Here is a 20,522-nt window from a genome sequence, read left to right as displayed (position 1 = left end):
TCTGTTAACAGCACTCACCCTGCTTTACTGCTCTGACTCCTTCTTCATCTCCTGTCCCCTCCTTCCAAAGGGTCCAATCTCTACCACACCAAAGATGCAAAGAAATTAAAGTATAATAATAGAAGCAGCACAGGAAGATTATTTGCCTTCATTCATTCTTCATTGTATGTGAAACATGACAGGATTCTATAAATTCACAAGTATTTACTCTTTAAGCTAATTCTGCAGTTGTAAAACAACATGCAAACTGCACGCTAGAGAGAAATAAGAGAGTCAGCATAGCAAAACTCAATTAGAAAGTTTGGTTTGATTATCTGTTCCTTATTTGCATCACACTGCTGTTTCACTCAGAACTACCTGACTGGAATATTTTCACTGCAATCTGAGCATGGAAACTGAAGCTATCGGCAGAATACCAGGATGCAGGAAGCACGTTTTATAATGGAACATTCCAGTACGTTAATTGCTGCTTTGAAAACCATACTCCAAACATTTTCTTGCTTCATTTCATCTCTTGGTTTTGATAGAAGATGTCCAGAAATGATGTGGTTGAGCTTGGAGATGAGAAATGAGAGATCAAGGGGCTGAAAGGTACCTTATGAGTGAATTAATACAGTGTCTTAAAACGCTGGCCTTGAACTAAATGAAGTTGATGGGGAATTCAACCAAACAAGGGAGAGTGAGAAACAATTTCTGATGGCTGTAAAAGTCACAGTAAAAAGGAAGACAGTTGTATATTTATTGTCTAAAAACTACACTGAAGACTCTCTTGCACAACAATAATTAAAAATGTTCAACTAGAGAAGTTAGCTTGAAAAACAAAGAACAAAACCATCTGACCCTTCCATTCTTAAAAGAAAGCCCATTAGCTGAATGATTGATCTTTTGATTAACTTTTTTATTTTATTCTTTTTTCCTTAGCATGTAATTTTCCTCTTGGTTTCATTCTCTACATGAAAAACCCCAAAGTATTTTTATCCTTTGGATATTTAACCCAAATTAGGGAGGGGTGAGTGGAAGGCTAATTAAAAAGTCCAATCAGAATGAATTTCACTTTCAGTAAGCTTTTAGTCTTTAACATTCTAGCAGGACAGTCACCAGAAAATAAACTGCTTTGACTATTTTTTTAATAAAAGAAATATCTGCATAGATTATGTATTAATTTCTAAACACATATCTGTATTTCACTGATTTATAACAACAAAAAAAGTCATTAAAAATTGCAAGAAAAATGGCACTCTTTGCTTCTGGAGTGTTGTAACAAAGAAATTTTTTACTGTCACTAGCCCTGGCTGTGCATAAGCCCTTTCTTGAACACTGGAGTTATATATAATGTAGATGAGATTTGTAGGGCTAGAAATTTTGGTTTCTTTATTGTACAAGTGTAATGCTAGCAACCTCCTGTTTTCATTACAGCAATCTAATGCCAGCCATTTCCTGTTTTCATTAGACCATTGTACTACTAGACTCCTACTGTTCTCATTAGTGCAGGACTGTGTAATGGGAACCACCTCATGTTTTCATTATAACAGAACTGTATGGTGCCAGCTGCCACTTATTTTACTTTACAAAATAGCATTTGAATGTCATCCATACTCTTTCCAAGAGAATATATACAGAGATATCAAGGATCTTTGAAGTCTAAGGCCCCTAAGAAGATATTGGGGAGCACCTTTCCTATTTTGTTGCTGGAAGAATGGTAGGGAAATTACACAGAATACACAGAGAAAAGGTTAAAGCCTGGGGTTAAACTGTTGTGGAACATAGTTAAATTCTAGCAACTGCTTTTTTGATCTATAAACCTACCTGGGCTTCCAGGAGAAGATTAAAAGGTAGTAGTATTTCGAGGTCTGGATTAGACTTGTAGGGAAATCCAAGTTAAATTCCTGACTCTGGCACATATTGCTTGTGCAGACTGTAACCTGTAAATTCTCAGTCTTATTACTGCGGCTGTGACTGGTCTGGAGTTAATAAGATTTTCTCTGTCCAAAGCACTGGATTATTGTGTTTCATTTTGCTTCTATAATACTTTTGCAATACAAAATATTTCACTACTTATAAATGCTGCTTAAAAGGAAGCTGTGACTCCTTCTCTAGGGTCTTCAAATTCTATTGTAATCATATTAAATGGTAATAAGAACTGTCTGATGACACAAAAATCTTCCATTAAGAGATCTTAAAAATGTAGCTTCTTTGAAAGCTGTAAGGGTTCTGTTGCTAAGATGCAGTTAAATTGTGGTTACAGTGCAAAGGGTTATGGCTGGTTTAGTTATTGTAGTAGATACTAGGAAAAAAACAAACAAAAAAGAAACAAAAAACTGACAACCCAAACAAACAAGCAAACAACAAAAAAAAAACCTTAAAAATCCCAAATATCTAATTCTAAAAGAAATAAAAGTGGAAGATGTGAAAATATTTTTAGTACAAAGTTTTCTAGTTTTTGTTAAAAAGTTTTCATCCACTTAGGTTTCTACTGATAATGAACTGATATAGATCTCAAAAAAACCCAACCAATGTCATTGCTTTGTAAAAAGCATGTAACCAGTATGTAGGTGTCCTGCAATATCATTGCAAAAAAAAATCCCTGTTTTGCGTAAAGGGACTGTATCTTCAATCTATAATGAATAAATGAGCTGTGGTTTTGTTTTTTTTTTTGTTTGTTTGTTTGTGTGTTTTAGAGCCACCACATCAACTGGCACACATACATCTGCTGTCTCTATTTGGAAGCCTTGGGAGCTTGAAATGCTCACTATCGTAACCAGAAGCACCACAGTGAAGGCCCTTATTCTCTACCTGACCAAAATTATCAGTTCTCCATAGTGACTTTGGTTTTAATTATTTGTGTGATTCCAGCTTGTCATGTTTTATGCATTGTATGTTTTAATGATTTGTAGCTTTACTGTAACTCAGGAAGAAAGGAAAGAAATTCTGTGGACAGAAACCATGAAAAACATTGCAGTTACTGGTCGTGGTGGGTTAACTATGACTGGACACCAGGCACCCATCAAGCTGTTTTACCACATCCCTCCTCAGCAGGACAAGAGGGGAGAAAATAAGACAGAATCACCTCCTTGCAGGTCAATATAAAGGCAGTTTAATAAAACAAAAACAAAGGCCACACATGGAAACAAAGGAAAACAAAAGATTTAGACCCTGCTTCCTATCAGCAAATGTTGTCCACCCATTTCCTGGGGAGAAAACCTTCAGTACACATAGAGGTTGCTCAGGAAGACAGAATAACAAATGACCCAACAATTATCCTTCTCCTTTCTCTTAACTTTTATTGCTGAGCAGATGTCATATGAACATTCCTTTGGTCAATTTGGGTCAGCTCTCCTGTTTATGTATCCTCCCAATATCTTGCTCAACCCCAGGGTACTGCTGATAGTGGGGGAATGCTGCAGGGACAGTGTTGATGCTGTGTGAGTGCTGCTCAGCATTAGCCAAAACACTGGTGTGCTATCAACACCTTCCTAGGTGCTAATACAAAGCACAGCACTATGAGGGCTACTATAGGGAAAATTAACTCCATCTTAGCGAGATCAAATATGCTGGTACTTGTATTCATTTCTTTGGAAGAAAATCGCTCTTCAGAAGTATTTTTATTCCATGTTTCCTGTCTTGATGGAAAAGTTGTGGTATCAAGAAAAAGAAAGTGTTCTTTGTCATTCTCAGATTGCTGTATTATTAACATCCCTGAATAGAGCAATTGGCAGATGTGTATAAGTTTTGTTAAAATGATTAAGAGCTCTTCAAATCATAACCTGTCAGTGTTCCCTGGGAAACAAAGACCTTTCCGTCTGTTGGGGGAATCTCTGAGTGTAATGTAATGTAATGTAATGTAATGAGTCACCTTTAAAATGACAGCTGTCACCAGTAGAATTTGAGCCTTGAAGAGAGTGCAAGAATATAATGAAATACATATAAGCCTCAATCAAAAATATCCTCAATTTGTTATTATTTTGATCACCTCACTGTAGGCAGGATGTATAATACTGTAATTTCTAATCTTGTAATCTGGATTAGGTTCAAATCAGTAGGAAGATAGTTATATTTTGTAACGTTAGAGTTTGATGAGGCACTATATCCCTGCATATACCCTTGTACATTCTCTGTCACAGTCTTCACAATGAATAAAATTTTACGAGTATAGTGGCATGTGATAGCCGCACATTTGAAAATTACTTCTCAGAGCCGTAGTAACCTGATAAAAAGGAAACTGTGGGGTGGATTGAGGGATGTGGGGGGATTGGTGCACTTTTGGTTCACCTGCAAAGATGGTACACCTGTACTCCCTTGCCCTTCAATATTTAAGTTTTTAGTAACGGTAAGTGATTTGTCACTCCTTTGTACCACTGTTCTGCCTTGCTGATGCATTATCTGAACTAAGGCAAGTGGAGTCATAACATTTTCTGTGAAATAAAATGCAAATTCTGCTATGCAAATGGACCATTAAGACCTGAATTAGATTAAGCAGTGGCAGTAAATCAGCAATTATGCTGCTTTTTTTACTGGTCTTTTTTTTTTTTTTCTCTTTAAATAACAAGATTCCAGCACAAATAGAATCCAACAAGTCTGCAACACATGTTGTATATAGTCATGCTATTCACCTCTAGAAGAGAAATCCTAAGGCTGCTGATGTGCTTTACTGAAACTAGTACACATTTTACCACTGCTCTGATGCAGTCTTTAAAGCTAAGGATGCTGAATAAAGTGCTTTGAGTCAGCTGGCAACGCAGTGTATTAATTACAGCTCATAATAACTTCCATTTTTATGTAATTGTTGCATAGTTGTGCACATTATGCCAGTTCCTCAGTCTGGACAGGTGATTGTGATTAATATTTATGCTGCTGATAAAAATGAGCATGCTTTTAGCTTCATTGATGTTCAAGATTTTCTGGTTATTTCAAAATGAAACAAAAATAATAAAGAAATACCCAAATTGCAAAACAGGTAGTTCTTCAAATACAGTTCTAACTGATTCTTCTCTTATTCCTAAAATGCATTCTTTGCTAACCAACACATACAGCGAACAAGGATTGGTCTTTCTACAAAACATTCTTCAAGGCTTGGAAATATGGAACAGCAAATGCTAGTATGCCTTACAAATATTCAGGATGAAGGAAATACAGAAAGTGACAGAGGAGAGCTGGCATTCACTTACAGGAAGCTATAGGAGTCAAGATTTGGCAGCAGCATCTAGTGGCTCCTTACACTTGGGTGTGTCATTGCCCATTGAATTTCTTCCAGGCATGAGGTGATGTGAACAGCACCTTAGACTACAGGAATTACCAGTTATCAGCAGAGCTACCTCAGGTTTACATTCCTGATCCCACAGTAAGCTTGGCAAATCTCCATGAAAGCTTTTTCAACAAGAGTGCTTGATTCAGACATCCTCCAATTGTTCCTACTACTTCTGCCGCCACAGTAATATGGTGGTTCCCTGACATTTCACCTATTTTAAAGGAACAAGAAGTAATAAGAACTGAAAGTCTGCTTAAGTGTCATATTTCTTTTGCTCCTCTATCTTTATTCCTGCCTCCAGCCACAATAACTTTTGCAGCTGTAGTGGTTTTAAGATTTATCAGTCCAGAAAAAAATATTAATAAGTGTTAGAAAATGGATCTTTTAAAAAAGGTTATTTCTATGAAAATCAAAACACTGAATGTACTTATTATCATTATGCAGGCTTTGACTGGGTTTCTAGATCATCCATTCCTCCCTCCTATTTCAGTCTGCCGGAGCAGGTGTGTTTAGAAAAGAATGGTGTTGGATTTATAGTCATCAGCTATAAATTATAATCAACTATAAATGTGTTATTCAAATGAGTTATAGAAGAAAAGGTGTCTATGAACAAGTTATATTTTTAATTTGTCCTGTGTTGTTGTTTTGTTGAGTTTCTGGGGGGTTCAGTTTTTGTTTAGTTTTGTGGGTTTTTTTTATTTTTCCCTTTGGGATTCTGGAGACTACTTCTTAGACTGCTACTTTCTCAAAAGGTAAGTGTTCTTTTCCTTTTAAAGGATTATTGTGTCTCACTTTGACATGTACAAAAAGATTAAGACAAGTAAACAAATTCACTTTTTTATCCATACTGAAACTGTGAGTAAGTCAACTAAAAAGACTCCTCCTTGGTCGAATTGGAGCACTGAGTGGCAAATACCAGGGAGCTTGCTTCACTTACATTGGTGCATGGAGGTGCAAAAGTTATTATGGAAACATAATTAGTAACCTCTGGAGTCTCTTCCAGAAGAGGATATCACATAAGAAGTCCAGATTCTGGACAATGCCCATATTGTGAAGCTTTTCACTACTACAGACTTTGAATGGAGACAAAGTCTCAATGCTTTTAAGAAGCTTATCTTATAGTCAAAGATAAAGGCTTATTGATGGTTGATAATGTCTATTCTAAATCTCTCATAGCACAATGGAACCATAATATTATTAAAATAGTTTCACATTTATTCTTTTCTGCTATATTTACTATATTCACTTGGTGTTATATAAATCCTCATTAAGTGTTACAACAGTGGCTTATATTCTCTTTTTTTCCTCAGTTTAGAATGAGACAGAAGGGAATAAAAACTCATTCCTATAGCAAATACAGCACAAATGGTATTCCCAGTAAATACAATTTCACTTCCACTCTAAGACAGACCCTTAGCATGTGCTTACAATGAAATAAATTGTTATGAATCCTATTATGGTTAGAAGATATTTAATACATTAATTAGTTATCCAGAATATATGTATCAGATTTTTTCTCATAACGACAGCTAAAAAAAAAAATTCACAAAAAAAGAAAAAAGCTATTTGTTTAGTTATAGAGGAAACATCCTGATTTATAGCTATTTTACCAAGTGCGATACACCTTTCAACAGGATCTCCCATTGAGCTCACAAGAATGTATAAATAATTTGCTCATAAGAAGATGTTTTAATTGGAAAATAGTGCTTTAATATGAACAAATTTTAAAACAAGTGATTTTAAGAAAGAAATTGAGGGCTTATCTACAATATTTTTTTTAAATTACATTGTATTAAGATTGAAACATCTTTGAAGACAGATGAAGAGTCTGCTGTAAATCCTCTACATAGATAAATTTGCAGTGTGAAGTATTTTTAAATGGACATATGAAAAGGAAGGAGTGGTGACTAATAAAAGGGGTACTTGCAGAAATCATTATAGCCTCTAACATCATAAAAGATGCATGTCGTAAAAGGTTTAAAAAAATAGATGCATGGAACATTTTCCTAAAGACAGTAATAACAGAAATAAATGTCATTTTTCTGATGGTCAGGCAGCTATGATGTTCCTATTTTAATGCTGATGCCAGCACAAGGACCCTTTTTTCATCACTCTTAAATCAAGCTACTGAGAAGAGTTCTGTATGTGACTGTCCCCAGAATGACAGAAAATTTGCAGCTATTACAAAATGCAAATTTGTTAAGGAATATTTCTTCTTGCAAACATATTACAAGTATATTTTCTCTACTGCACAAGCAATCAACTGATTTCCAGATGCAACTTCAGTGTTGGTTTTAACTAGAAAAATGTTGAAGATAATCTACCTCTCTGACAGTAGTTTAGTAAGTTCACTTTAATAATATTTCCAGAGAGTATTCAACTCTCTGGAAAAACTGGAAGAATTGTTTCTGAAAAAAATACATTTTCAGAAATGGAATTTTAATTATTTTAAATTATTTTAATTATTCTATTTTCTCAGTACAGAAAAATCTAAATCTGTTGTTCAACACCTTATGTTTCAAGCCATGTCTATACACTTGTTTCTTTGCAAGTTAAGTTGCAGAATGTTTATGAATGTTTTAGAGTTCTGTTCAAATAGAAGTTATTATGTGTAGCCCAAAGAACCTAAAGGAGGGTACCACATCAGAACATTATTTTCATTTTTAAATGTATATGTATACATATTTATAAAGAATTGGTCTTCCAATCAGGGAAAAAAATGTTTTTCAAAAGCCTTCAGCAATAGATAAACCAAGATAATGTGCTCTCTTCCCTGAGTCATAACATATGCATTAAGGGATATGTATCTCAGAAAATTCTTAGATGGCTCATTAATTCCCTGATCTATTTCTGCATGCACTACTGATACTAAGGTGACCTTTCACAAATCAAGCTATACATATAACAGAGAGGTGTCCCTTCATTCTACTGGGAAAATTTCATTTTTAGGGAAAGCATTACTAACTGAAGAAATAATCTTTCAGCTTCTTTCAAGTCTTAGACTCAATAAAGGATAAGACATTTAGCCCGCAAGTGAACACCCTGAAGCAGTTATATATGGTTGGCTTAAAGGAGATCTAAGAATCTGTTTGGCACACTGGCCACTTTCCAAATGAGAAATCAATGACTCTGTATTCTGAGTAAAGAAAAGTCAGGTTGGTTTATGATTTATTCTACATATACTGTGGATCCAGCCAAGCTCTGAATTACACACAGTTGAAGAAAGTTGGAGCAACATCCTGTGTCCAGCAAGGCCTGCAGCAGCTTCATATTCTGGCAAGACTCTTTGGAGACAGTGGCTTGCTAGATTTTTGAATTCAGCCTGTAGGAAAACAAATATATGTAGGAAGGGAATAAAACCATTAAGGGGGTTCTGTGCTGAGGGTAGCCCGCTAATTAGATGCAGGCTGATTCTGTTTCTGGCAGAGACTTACCAAAACATGCAATGGGTAAATGGTAATTCTGCCTGCATAACTAGCACATATCTTTATTATTTCTGTCATATTCTGAACAAACTAAAATTCTATTTAACCATGAAAACTAATGTCTACTCAAATATTGGTAAAAAATACCACAAATAAAAAAATCTCAAACCTCAAAAATAAAAAAAAAAAACCCACCACCCCAAATAACCTGGTATGGAGACTTTACACTATTTTGTATGTTATTAATACCTGGGGAATTACAGACCAGTCAGTCCCACCTCTGTGCCTGGCAAAATCTTGGAGCAGATTCTCCTGGAAGGCATGCTAAGGCACATGAAAAACAACAAGGTGCTTGGTGACAGCCAGCATGGCTTCACTAAGGGGAAATCCTGCCTGACCAATTTGGTGACCTTTTATGATGGGGCTACAGAACTGATGGGCAGCGGTAGAGCAGTTGATGTCATCTACCTGGATTTGTGTAAAGCGTTCAACACTGTCCCACACAACATTCTTGTCTCTAAATTGGAGAGACATCAATTTGATAGGTGGACTACTCGGTGGATAAAGAACTGGCTGGATGGCCGCACGCAAACAGTTGTGGTCAATGGCTCAGTGTCTGGCTGGAGACCAGTAAGGAGTGGTGTCCCTCAGGCATCAGTGTTGGGACTGGTCTTGTTTAACACCTTCATCGCTGACATGGACAGTGGGATTGAGTGCGCCCTCAGCAAATTTGCCGATGACACCAAGCTGTGTGGTTCGGTTGATATGCTGGAGGGAAGGAATGCCATCCAGAGGGACCTTGACACGCTTGTGAGGTGGGCTGATGCCAACCTCATGAAGTTTAACCATGCCAAGTGCAACGTCCTAAACCTGGGTCAGAGCAATCCCAGGCACAGCTACAGGTTGGGCAGAGAAGGAATTCAGAGGAGCCCTGCGGAGAAGGATTTGGGGGTGCTGGTTGATGAGAAAATAAACATGAGCCGGCTGCAGTGTGCGCTTGCAGCCCAGAAAGCCAACCGTATCCTGGGCTGTATAAAAAGGAATGTGACCAGCAGGTTGAAGGAGGTGATCCTGCCCCTTTATTCTGCTCTCGTGAGACCTCACTTGAAGTATTGTGTGCAGTTCTGGTGTCAACATTAAAAGGACATAGAACTCTCGGAACAAGTCCAGAGCAGGGCCTCGAGAATGATCAGGGGACTGGAACACCTCCCATATGAAGGTAGGCTGAGAAAGTTGGGGCTGTTCAGCCTGGAGAAGGCTGCATGGAGATCTCATAGCAGCCTTCCAGTATCTGAAGGGGGCCTATAGGGATGCTGGGAATGGACTCTTCATTAGGGACTGTAGTGATAGGACAAGGGGTAATGGGTTCAAACTTAAACAGGGGAAGTTTAGATTGGATATAAGGAGGAAATTCTTTCCTGTTAGGGTGGTGAGGCACTGGAATAGGTTCCCAAGGAGGCTGTGAATGTTCCATCCCTGGCAGTGTTCAAGGCCAGGTAGGACGAGGCCTTGGGTGATATGGTTTAGAGCGAGGTGTCCCTGCCCATGGCAGGGGAGTTGGAACTTGATGACCTTAAGGTCCTTTCCAACCCTAACTATTCTATGATAATACAATCATATGGGAACAGACAGAAGGGGCCACATATTCTGATGGCTTGATCATGATGTAAAAAAAAAAAAAAAGAAAACAAAAAAAGAGGTTAACAAAAATGTTAAATTATAAAAGCAAAAAAGACAAAACAGCCAGACATAGAAATTAGTCATATTTTTCCTAGCATTTAGTCACATTGTTTACAGCAGTATGAAAAAAAATATTTACCTTTATTACTCAGGCTCTTAAGAAAGACATGTTTAAGCAAACACACATATACACAAACAAAAAATCTAAGCCTTTACATTCTTCACATTTTTCTCTCCACCTCTATATTCAAGCAGTATTCTGATCTTTCCTGTTGGGCTGATAGTCTTAGAGAACATACACCCTCATTTGTAATGTTTCTGGTGAACTCACACCAGTGTACTAAGCCAGACTATCCTTTATTTAGCTCCATGTTTCTATGAACAAATAACAGCCTGTAGGGATTCAGCACATCGGCTGCTTAAAAGATAAACCTACCCAGCTTGATGAAAACTCTTCGCTACCTTCCTGTTGAGAGAAAACAGTTACACATTTTTAATAAATGAAGCCTGAACTGTCATTTTTTTGGCAAACTGATAACTAGCTGTAACAGCCGCATTGCCACAAGTTGCTTTTCCAAAGTAATTACCATCAGGCTCCCTGTGGTATGCAGTGTTTAACACATTTCTTCTGTGTTAATGAATGCAAAAGCAGGCAACACCACTATTAGTAATCGCTTTTTATTCGTAGTCCTCATTTTCCAGATAGGTCACATTAAACACAGCCATTAAACAATAGCGGTTGAGATAATCCATACAATGTATGCTGCTTTTTTGGGTTTTTTTTTTTTTTTGTGTCATTTACCGGTCAGTGGTGCAACGTTGAGCCATATGGGGAGACAGGGGCTGATAAACGAGAATGCCAATCTGTATCACAATTGGGCCAGAGAAGGCAAAACCTGAATCAGGTTTCATTCAATTACACTTCAAATCAACAAATCTTGATAGCCAAAACTCCCATTTAAATTAATACAATAATAATAACTGTCTGACATTAAAAGAAAGCAATTAGACAATAATGAGTGGTCATATACTATCCTGGGCTTCAGACTCCTTCTTGACCTCCCTTCCATCTGACAGCAAGCAGATTGAAAGTTGGTTTGAATGATGTATCTTGCTCCAGTGTGAGCAGTGTTTGACTTCTAGTTGTAATTTGAACTGGGGAACCTATATTCTCAAGCGGTAAAGCACATTTCAGGAGAATCTCTTTCTTGATAAATATGTTAAGGAAAAAAACCAACCCAACAACAAAAAACAGAACAAAACAACCAACCGAACAAACAAAACCCATACAGAAAAAATAGCCTGATTTGGAGCCCTGATTTGATTGGCCAGTTGTTACAGGAGCTCCCAGTTTCCCAGTTGCTGACGTTCATTAATAGTAGAAAAACAGAATACCTTATTTGTTACTCACAGTGTACAGCACAATTTTATTAGTTACTTGCCTCCTATAACTCTGCCATTATCTTTATAATCATGTGGCAGATATTTTCTTCTAGTCTTATAAAACATGTATGTAAGGAATGAGAGCAACAGCTCATAAACTTTATCTTTCATTGCTGCCTTTCTCTCCAGTGGTGATAGTAGAGACACCATGGAGAAAACATACTTTCTTAATTTTTTTGTGTGTATTCCTTCCTGCACACACACAGTCATGTTAATTTAGACTGAACCAGCAAAACTCACATTGCATGAGCTCTGCTGCTTATTGGTTTGTTACGTATCCATTCTAAATAATGAAAAAGATTTATTAAACTGGGATATCCATATTGGAGGAAGTACGCCAGAGATCTACAGCACAAGGCAGTTGTCAGCCAAATTAAATAAAAGCAAGATTTCCTAAACTCTTCTAGAAAGCTGAAAGCCATGAATTCTGAATTACCTTAGAGTGGTAAATAAATAATCACTACTAAATACAGATAATGTGTTAAACAGCTAAAACTAGCAAATCACTAGTGACAGAGAGCCTTAAGGTAAATTCCTCTTACATTGGCGCAGCCCTTTCTCAGAATATTGTGGGTTTATGTCTTCAGAAACATACAATGAATTGTACAATTGGTTACTCAGTGTTAAAATCATTTATAAAATACACAAATCTCCATCACTTGACTGCATTTACATACTGGCTTAGATTTTGCTGAATAATGGATTTCACTGGCAGAGCTAAAGACTTGGTGCACAGACACAGAAGTGATGGGCACCACAGAAATACGTATAAAAGACTAATAAACAATTAAAAAAAATCCTCTCCACTATGGAATTTCAAGCTATCAAGCTATCAAGCAAAACCAATCTCTTGTCTCCTGGACAAAAAAAAAAAAAAAAGAAAAAATATATAGCACAGACAACACTACATTTTAGATACATAAATTGTCCAAAACGTGGAGAGTAGCTTGATAAATCATGTACAATATAATTTTCTTTTTTTTTTTTTCACATGTAATTGTAGCCTTTTTTTTAACAAGAGGAGCTAATAGCAAAGTGTCAGAATGGTTGTCTCCCAAAGACAATTCATTGTAGGACCGACTAGCTAATATCACTGTTTAACAGCAATCCCAACATCAAAACAAGATGTTGGGTCAGCTTTCTTTCTTGAACTGATAAAAGCTATGGCTTTGTGGGATTTGAGGTTGCCAACATCTTATATATGTTTGTAAAGTAATATTAAATTTACTAAACCAAATACACCATTTTAAAATCATGTACCAGAGTGGTATTTCCAAGAATATCTGATGTATATAAGGGACAAATCCTGAGATAAACATTATATTCTTCTGTTGCTTCTTGTTCTGTGCAAGTTCATTTTAAATGTGGATTATTTTTTAACTTTAATCTGAAGGCAATTTTGAATTTTTCAAACACTAAAAACACCCTTAAAAAACAATAATAAAAAGTAGAAACTGTATCCCAAGTTATTCTGCAAATACTTTTCAGGATGAATGAAAACCATTCAATGAAAACAAAAACCCCACCCCTTCTTCCCTTCTCCCCCCCCAAAAAAATAAGCAGTGTATATCTAGAACTGCAGTAAGAAATTGCACACTCCAAAGAAACAGATAAAATCCTGCTCATGACACACTGGCATTACTACTTTTCATCTCTCTGACCTTAATATCAAAACTTTGAAAACGGTGACGTCTCTTAGGAAGTCAATCAAATATACTTCATTAAAGACGCTGAGTGCATGTGTTTGGAAACAAAACAAAACAAAGAAGTTCCAGATGTTGGTTCAAGTGTAATTTTTGTTATTAAACATGGGTTTGCAATAGAAGCTTCTACAAGGACTTGCACATAACAATGACTGATGGATGTATTTGTAGGCCATTCAGTTAGCTCCATCAGCTCACTCAAACACATTTTGAACAGATTATGTACTGCAGTACTTCGTAGACCATACATTAAACAAGAGACTTTGCTCTGAGGCGCTGCTTCCCACAATCCATGGGGAAAAGGAAGCAGGAAAAAACAAAACTCATAGAGTTCGACAGCTACTGAGGCAACACTTGCCATTTACAATATAAGCCCAAATATTTTTGCAACACAACTATATATTAATTTAATAAAATACACAATATAGCTCTTATACACTCAACAATTTGGCTCATATGCACTGAATCTGCAATAAATCAATAAAAATATGTCATTTGATGTAAACACACTGAATCATCTTACATTTGCACATTTAAATGATCATGTGACTTTTGTGGTTATCTTGAGACATTTTCACTTTCCTGAGCTATTTTAGTGTCCACAAATGAATAAAAAAGTGTTAATAATGTTAATTTATTTTGTGTATTACCCTTAAACACAAGTTGGGTTTTTTTCAGACTTTATTTTACTTTAGTTTTTTTAAAACTTACTACTAGCTATTTATAGTTTGTTGGACACTAAAACGCTAAATAGATATTAAATTTTTTTTCTCTTTTATCAAGTGAATTAGCTTATGTGTGTGCAGGACATGATGGACTCTATCATTTTACATTTTACCTTAATATGACGTGAGGTGCTTTACTAATGATCAGGATATGTTTTGTTGAAGAATGATCTGGAATGGGTTTTTTGTTTTCCTGTTCTTTTTTTCTTTTTTTTTTTTTTTTATATATATTTGTGGCAGGTAACTTTGTACATAAATGTTTACCACAAATGAATGTTAATGTTTGGTGTCACTTGGACTACTACAAGAACTCATTTTAGGACTTTCAGTAGAAGTCTGTGGTGACTGCTGGAAATCCACCACAGATCAGAATTATTCAACCCTGTTTTTCTTGGGGTTTATACGTAAACAGTAAAATCAGCATCAGCTATTGAGGACAGTCTTATAATATTAGATGTATTTCCATTCCATCTTTCTCATACCTTCCTATCAGATTGTCAAAATGGCACCGTCTTTCCTTCTTTCATTTTGTTCTTATTGTACTTGACTCTGTCCTAATGAATGTTTGGACAAAATGAAACCAGCATCATCTGTCAAAAAGAAAGAGCAGTGAAAAGAACATACTTGTGGGCACTTCAGATGTTCACTAAAAGCCTTAAAGCAGCATTGGTCTTCTTTCATTCCTGTAAATCTGTTACAACCAGGGGATTTACTTAATGATTTACTTTTAATCAGCAGAAGTGGAACACAACTGCCACCCTGTCCTTGTTTTTCCCCTCACTTTCTGACGGCCACAGGGTCGCTTCCCCGACAGTCCTGCAAGAGCTTGTCTATTTCTCTCACGACCTCCTCGGCATCCACCGACTCTCTGCCTAGATCCCGGGCTGAACGATCTAACTGCTCCAGAACAGAGTCCATCTCACTTGAGTCTCGGCTCACTCGGGAATGCACATCTGCAAAGGCCCTAGCCATCTGATCTGATGCAATGAAGGGAGTGTCTTTTGACTGTTTACTAGGTGAAAGATACTGACTGTCAGTTGACAAGTACTGGCTGCTTGGTTCAGACAAGGCTCCTGATTTCACTTCACTACCATCCAGTGGTCCTTTTGTTGAGGTGCAAGGCTCAATGCATGTCTTGTTTGGGCTGCTCGATGCTGAGGGAACCTCCTGAAGCAGAGGACTCAGGGCACGTTTGGCTTTTAAGTAAGGTTTAACATTGGCAATGAGAATAGTGTGCTCTCTCTTGTCTTTCCCAAAGGTACAAAAAGTCTTCTTCCCGGTGGGATTCACAGTTTCGTATGTCTCAGTCTCAACATTAGCTTCAACTGTGGGTACAAAGAGATTTGTGCGATAATCTGCATTCTCAGCCTGACTAGCTGTGGGGAACTGTGGCATCCAACACCTGTCAGAATGACCAAGCACTCTGCATTCATCTGTGCAGTTAACACATTCTTCTTGCTCTGTAAAACAAAGAAGAAAGAGAAAAAAAAATCTAATTATAAGTCGATTTTTTAAAACTAATAGATAGGCTATGATCAACACATTATGGGCTTACTTGACATCTGGTTTCTTAATTATGTTGAAAAAAGAAGCTATAATTAAAATATTTCAGAAATATTATATAAACCTGCTAGTTAAGACAATAGATTTATTTAACTTTGTTCTCTATGCATTAAAGCATTCACACAGCCCAGTGGAAGTGTAAAAGGGTCATTAGAGAATCATTCTCAGTGGAACTGATCTTCATCTGTAAACTAATCTGCTGTAGAAATCTGTTAGACTTTGTTCTGTGAAACTCATCCTAGAAACGAGTGAACAGTACTTAAGGAACACAAAAGGCATTATCAGGATTAATTTTTCAAATCAAGTAACTGAGCAATGACTGCTTTTCTGGAAATACAAACACTTCCTAAAATCAGCAAGCTGTTTCTTCATTTTTGTCACCTGCATTAGTTTATAATTGTTACATTGTGTAACAGTCACAAAATAAAAAGGTTTTCTTGAAAAGCATACTTTTCCTGCTGAGAACAGAGAACTAAAGTTTTCCATCAGTATGCATTAAGTATAAGCTTGTCAAAAAGTGCATATTGCAATTTTATTAAACATGCGAATGGATCATGTAATCAGTTTTCCCCTTTTTTTGTTTTGTTGCAAGTAAGCGAAAATGGATTGCTCAATACATACAATTTGGAAGAATGACAAACTGTGACACATTATTTGAACTGATAATGTTTTCAAGTAGGATTCTTATATTCTTATTTCTTTCAAAGAATATAGATATATAACATTTTTTTTATTCACTACATTTTTAGAACATAAATTTTGATACTTCCTGTTTTACAATTAAAAGAAAACTTTTTGCTTCAAAAGACTTTATCTTGCCTGTCATTTTATAGTAATAAAATATATTTGGGCCACCATTTACCATTTTATAATTGTACACATGACTCCAACCCAATGTCAGGGATAAAGAAAATTACAGAAACACACCTTCAATCTGTGGTGGGTTTTTTTTAGAAAAACACAACTCTGATCCAAGTTGCTTTCTTTTTCTTCTTCTCAGTACTCTCTATTCAATACTGATAGAATAAATGCTTTTATCATCTCTATGTTTCAATTTGTTATAAACTGCCCTCTAACTGTTAAATATTTTCTTCCACAAAATGTGGGTTAAAATATTCATTTTATTTGAGGAATTTAGAATTTACAAAATGCCTGGAATTCCAGTTAGACAAAAAACCTGTGAGCATACCTTTAAATGTAAACATGAAACATACACAGAGACATGACCCACAGGTCTTCAGAAAAGCAGAACAAAATTGTTGACTCAAAGACACAAAAAGTTGAAGTGATCATCATCTTTCTAAATTAGAAAATAAATTTCTATTAACCTGATAGTATCACCACCAGTTTCTTAACAGTTGCACTGCAGAATCCTGACACAGAAGAAACACCAAAGGTGATCTATGAGAATTCAATAGTGTGAACAGCTTTAACTGTTCTAAAAAGACATGAATAAATGTGATTTAAATTTAAATAAAAGTGTGCTATGTCATGATAAACAGTTAAGTAGACAGGCTGAGAAAGTTGGTGCTGTTCAGCCTGGAGAAGAGAAGTCCTCGTGGAGACTCCATAGCAGCCCTCTTGTATCTGAAGGAGGCCTATAAGGATGCTGGGGAGGGACTCTTCATTAGGGACTGTAGTGGTAGGACAGGGGGTAATGGGTTCAAACTTAAACAGGGGAAGTTCAGGTTAGATAAAAGGAAGAAGTTTTTTACTGTGAGAGTGGTGAGGCACTGGAACATGCTCCAACCCTGGCGGTTTTTAAGGCCAGGTTAGACAGAGCTTTGGGTGGCATGGTTTAGTAGGAGCTGCCCCTGCCCATGGCAGGGGGGCTGGAACTAGAGGATCTTAGGGTCCTTTCCAACCCTAACTATTCTATGATACTATGACTCTATGATTCTAAGTCAGGGTGAGATAATTTAATTAGCGACAGTTCAGTGAAAAAGTATCATTCTGTATGCATGCTCCGTACTTTGAGTTTAAAATCTAAGATTGGTGTAAACCCTAAAAAAATATCGAAAGCAAGACAGAATGAAGTACAGTGTGAGGATAATACAGGGTGATTTTTGAGGAAAAGAATGTAGCGGAAAGGCTTTAAATAGAAAATTCATACAGGTGAGTCAACCTCACCTCTGAGCCTGATCATGGAACAAATCTTCCTGGAGATATATCAAAACATATGGGAGACAGGGAGGTAATTAGAGACAGCCAACACAGCTTCACCAAGGGCAGTTTGTGCCTGACTAATCTAGTGACCTTTTATGATAGAATGACTCCCTGAGTGGAAAAGTGAAGAGCTATAGATGTCATTTACCTGGAGTTTTGTAACGCTTTTGATAAGGTCCTGTGCAATATTGTTGCTGCTAAATTGGAGAGATATAGGTTTCATGAATGGACTATTAGATAGATAAGGAACTGGCTGCATGGCCACACATGAAGAGTTGTAGCCAATGGATCAATGTCCAAGTGGAAACCAGTAATGAATAGTGTCATTCAAGGGTCCACACTGGGACACATTATTTAATATCTTCATCAATTACATGGGTCTCTATAGTTTGGAGAAGAGGAGATTGAGGGGTGACCTTATTAGTGTATATAAATATATAAAGGGGGAGTGTCACGAGGATGGAGCCAGGCTCTTCTCAGTGGCAAACAATGAAAGGACAAGGGGTAATGGGTACAAATTGGAGCACAAGAGGTTCCACTTAAACCTGAGAAGAAACTTCTTCTCAGTGAGGGTGACGGAACACTGGAACGGGCTGCCCAGGGAGGTTGTGGAATCTCCTTCTTTGGAGACATTCAAAACCAGCCTGGACACGTTCCTGTGTAACCTTATCTAGGTGTTCCTGCTCCGGCAGGGGGATTGGACTAGATGATCTTTTGAGGTCCCTTCCAATCTCTAACCTACTGTGATACTGTGATACTGTGATACATGACTGTGAGATTGAGTTCACCATCAGCAAGTTTGCTGATGGCACCAATCTGTGTGGTGCATTCGACATGCTGGAGAGAAGGGATGCCATTGGAGGGACCTCGACAGACTTGAGAGGTGGGCTAGTGCAAACCACATGGAGTTCAACAAGGCCAAGTGCAAGGTCCTGCATGTGAGTTCGGGAAAGCACCAGTATCAATACAGACTGTGGGATGAATGGATTGAGAGCAGCTTGTGGAGAAGGACGTGGTGATACTGGTGGATGAAAAATTTTACATGACCTGGCAATGTACGCTCATACCCCAGAAAGTCAATTGTATCCTGGACTGCGTAAACCGTAAGAGGGTAACCTTAGATTATACATGAGGAAGAAACTCTTAATGTGAGGGTGGTGAGACACTGGAACAGGTTTCCTAGGAAAGTTGTGGATGTCCCATGGTTAGAAGATTTCCAAGCCAGGTTGGATGGGGCTTCAAGCAACCTGATCTAGTGAAAGTTACTCCTGCACATAGCAGGGGTGTTGGACTAGATGGTCTTTCAAGGTCCCTTCCAACCCGAACCATTTTATGATTCTACAGCCTCCAAGGAAAAGTAAGCTGCATGTTTTTAGCGTACAATAAGAAATAGGAATTATTGTAATGGAAAACAGGAGTAAAAAAACAACCTCATCCCAGGGACTGTAATTCAGTGACACAACCTGACACAACGAAGAGTTTAAGGAAGACATTTAAGTATGTGGTGTTTGATATGACTTAATTTGAATAAGATAACATTGGTCTGCATAACCATAGTGACAACATATGTGGTGACAATTGCTTAATGAAATGGGAGACACACAAATAAAGGACATTACTGTATACCTCATTCCACTCATTAGTTCACCTCCACTAAAGTTCTTTGTATCTAGTTTTCCACAGCTTCTATAGCATCAAAGAGCTGCTGCTTAAAAAAGCCAAGTGAAACTGCTACTTTCCCTTGCTCTCTCTCTCTCTCAAAAAGAAAACATAAAACTCAAAAAACCCAAAACAAATCAACGTATTTTAAAAGGCAAATGGGCAAAAAAACTGGAAAGAAAGGTTCCAAGTTTTGGCACTGAATGGCCAATAGCTATACTAACCAGGTTTGATTACATTTTTATCATAGAAATCCAACAGAAGCAAACTAAAAAATGCCCCAAGCCCAACCCTTTTAATGTTAATTCTAAACTTTATATTTTACAAATGCTTGCTATTATTTTCTTTTTTCTCTTTTTCTCTTCCTCTTAATCATGCAAGTAGATTTGTGGCAAGGTCAGTGTTCAGCTTTAAAAGTGGACCTATACAGTAATGACAAATAATAGCTGCTATGTTTAGGATTTTTCTCCAATCATATCTGAAATAATTTCTCTCTTATATAGAATTTATAGAAATGCTGAGTAAAAGTTTTCTGTTTCTTTTAAAGATTTCCCTGAATAATTATCAGTATTCCAGATAACATTTGTTTTGTAAACCTAACTATGCTTTCTATGAATTTTTGTAAATAACTTTGGTCCCCTTTTAGCAAAAGATGGAAATAAAAGCCTGCTGTATGTTAGCTACCATAAAATGCTCAGAACTGCACAATCAATGGACCAGCACATCTCTCTTCTGCTCTCTCTCTTGTCAATTATTCTATCAAAGTAGATCTCCTCTTTGTTCCTTTCTTTCTCAGACAAAAAAGAAATTAAAAATTACTTCTTGTAAGTCTTTCTAATGATATTTAATGTTTCAAGAATTCATAGTGTTTTGAAAGACCAACAATTGACACAACTGGGAAGATTTCAATACA

The 20,522-nt window shown here is 36.9% G+C and overlaps 1 protein-coding gene across 3 annotated transcripts in view; it reads right to left on the bottom strand.

The window, feature by feature from the left end:
• Positions 1–13,562: 13,562 nt before the first annotated feature.
• Positions 13,563–20,522, bottom strand: part of PCDH17 (protocadherin 17) — a 94,642-nt gene continuing 87,682 nt past the window's right edge. For 2 of the 3 annotated variants that reach the window (XM_061380054.1, XM_061380053.1), the window contains exon 6: positions 13,563–15,681. In XM_061380054.1, coding sequence (XP_061236038.1) covers positions 14,999–15,681 — 683 coding nt within the window. In that variant the 3' untranslated portion in view covers positions 13,563–14,998. The remainder of the gene's footprint in view (positions 15,682–20,522) is intronic. The other variant, XM_061380055.1, reaches the window with a different exon arrangement.

The sequence above is a fragment of the Neopsephotus bourkii genome, unplaced genomic scaffold, assembly GCF_033783945.1.
Source record: "Neopsephotus bourkii isolate Nb327-2 ecotype Australia unplaced genomic scaffold, CSIRO-AGI_Nbou_v1 NB_1785, whole genome shotgun sequence".
NCBI classification, from domain to species: Eukaryota; Metazoa; Chordata; class Aves; order Psittaciformes; family Psittacidae; genus Neopsephotus; species Neopsephotus bourkii.
Note: the sequence above shows the minus strand (reverse complement) of the source record. Positions and strands in the feature narration are given on the sequence as shown.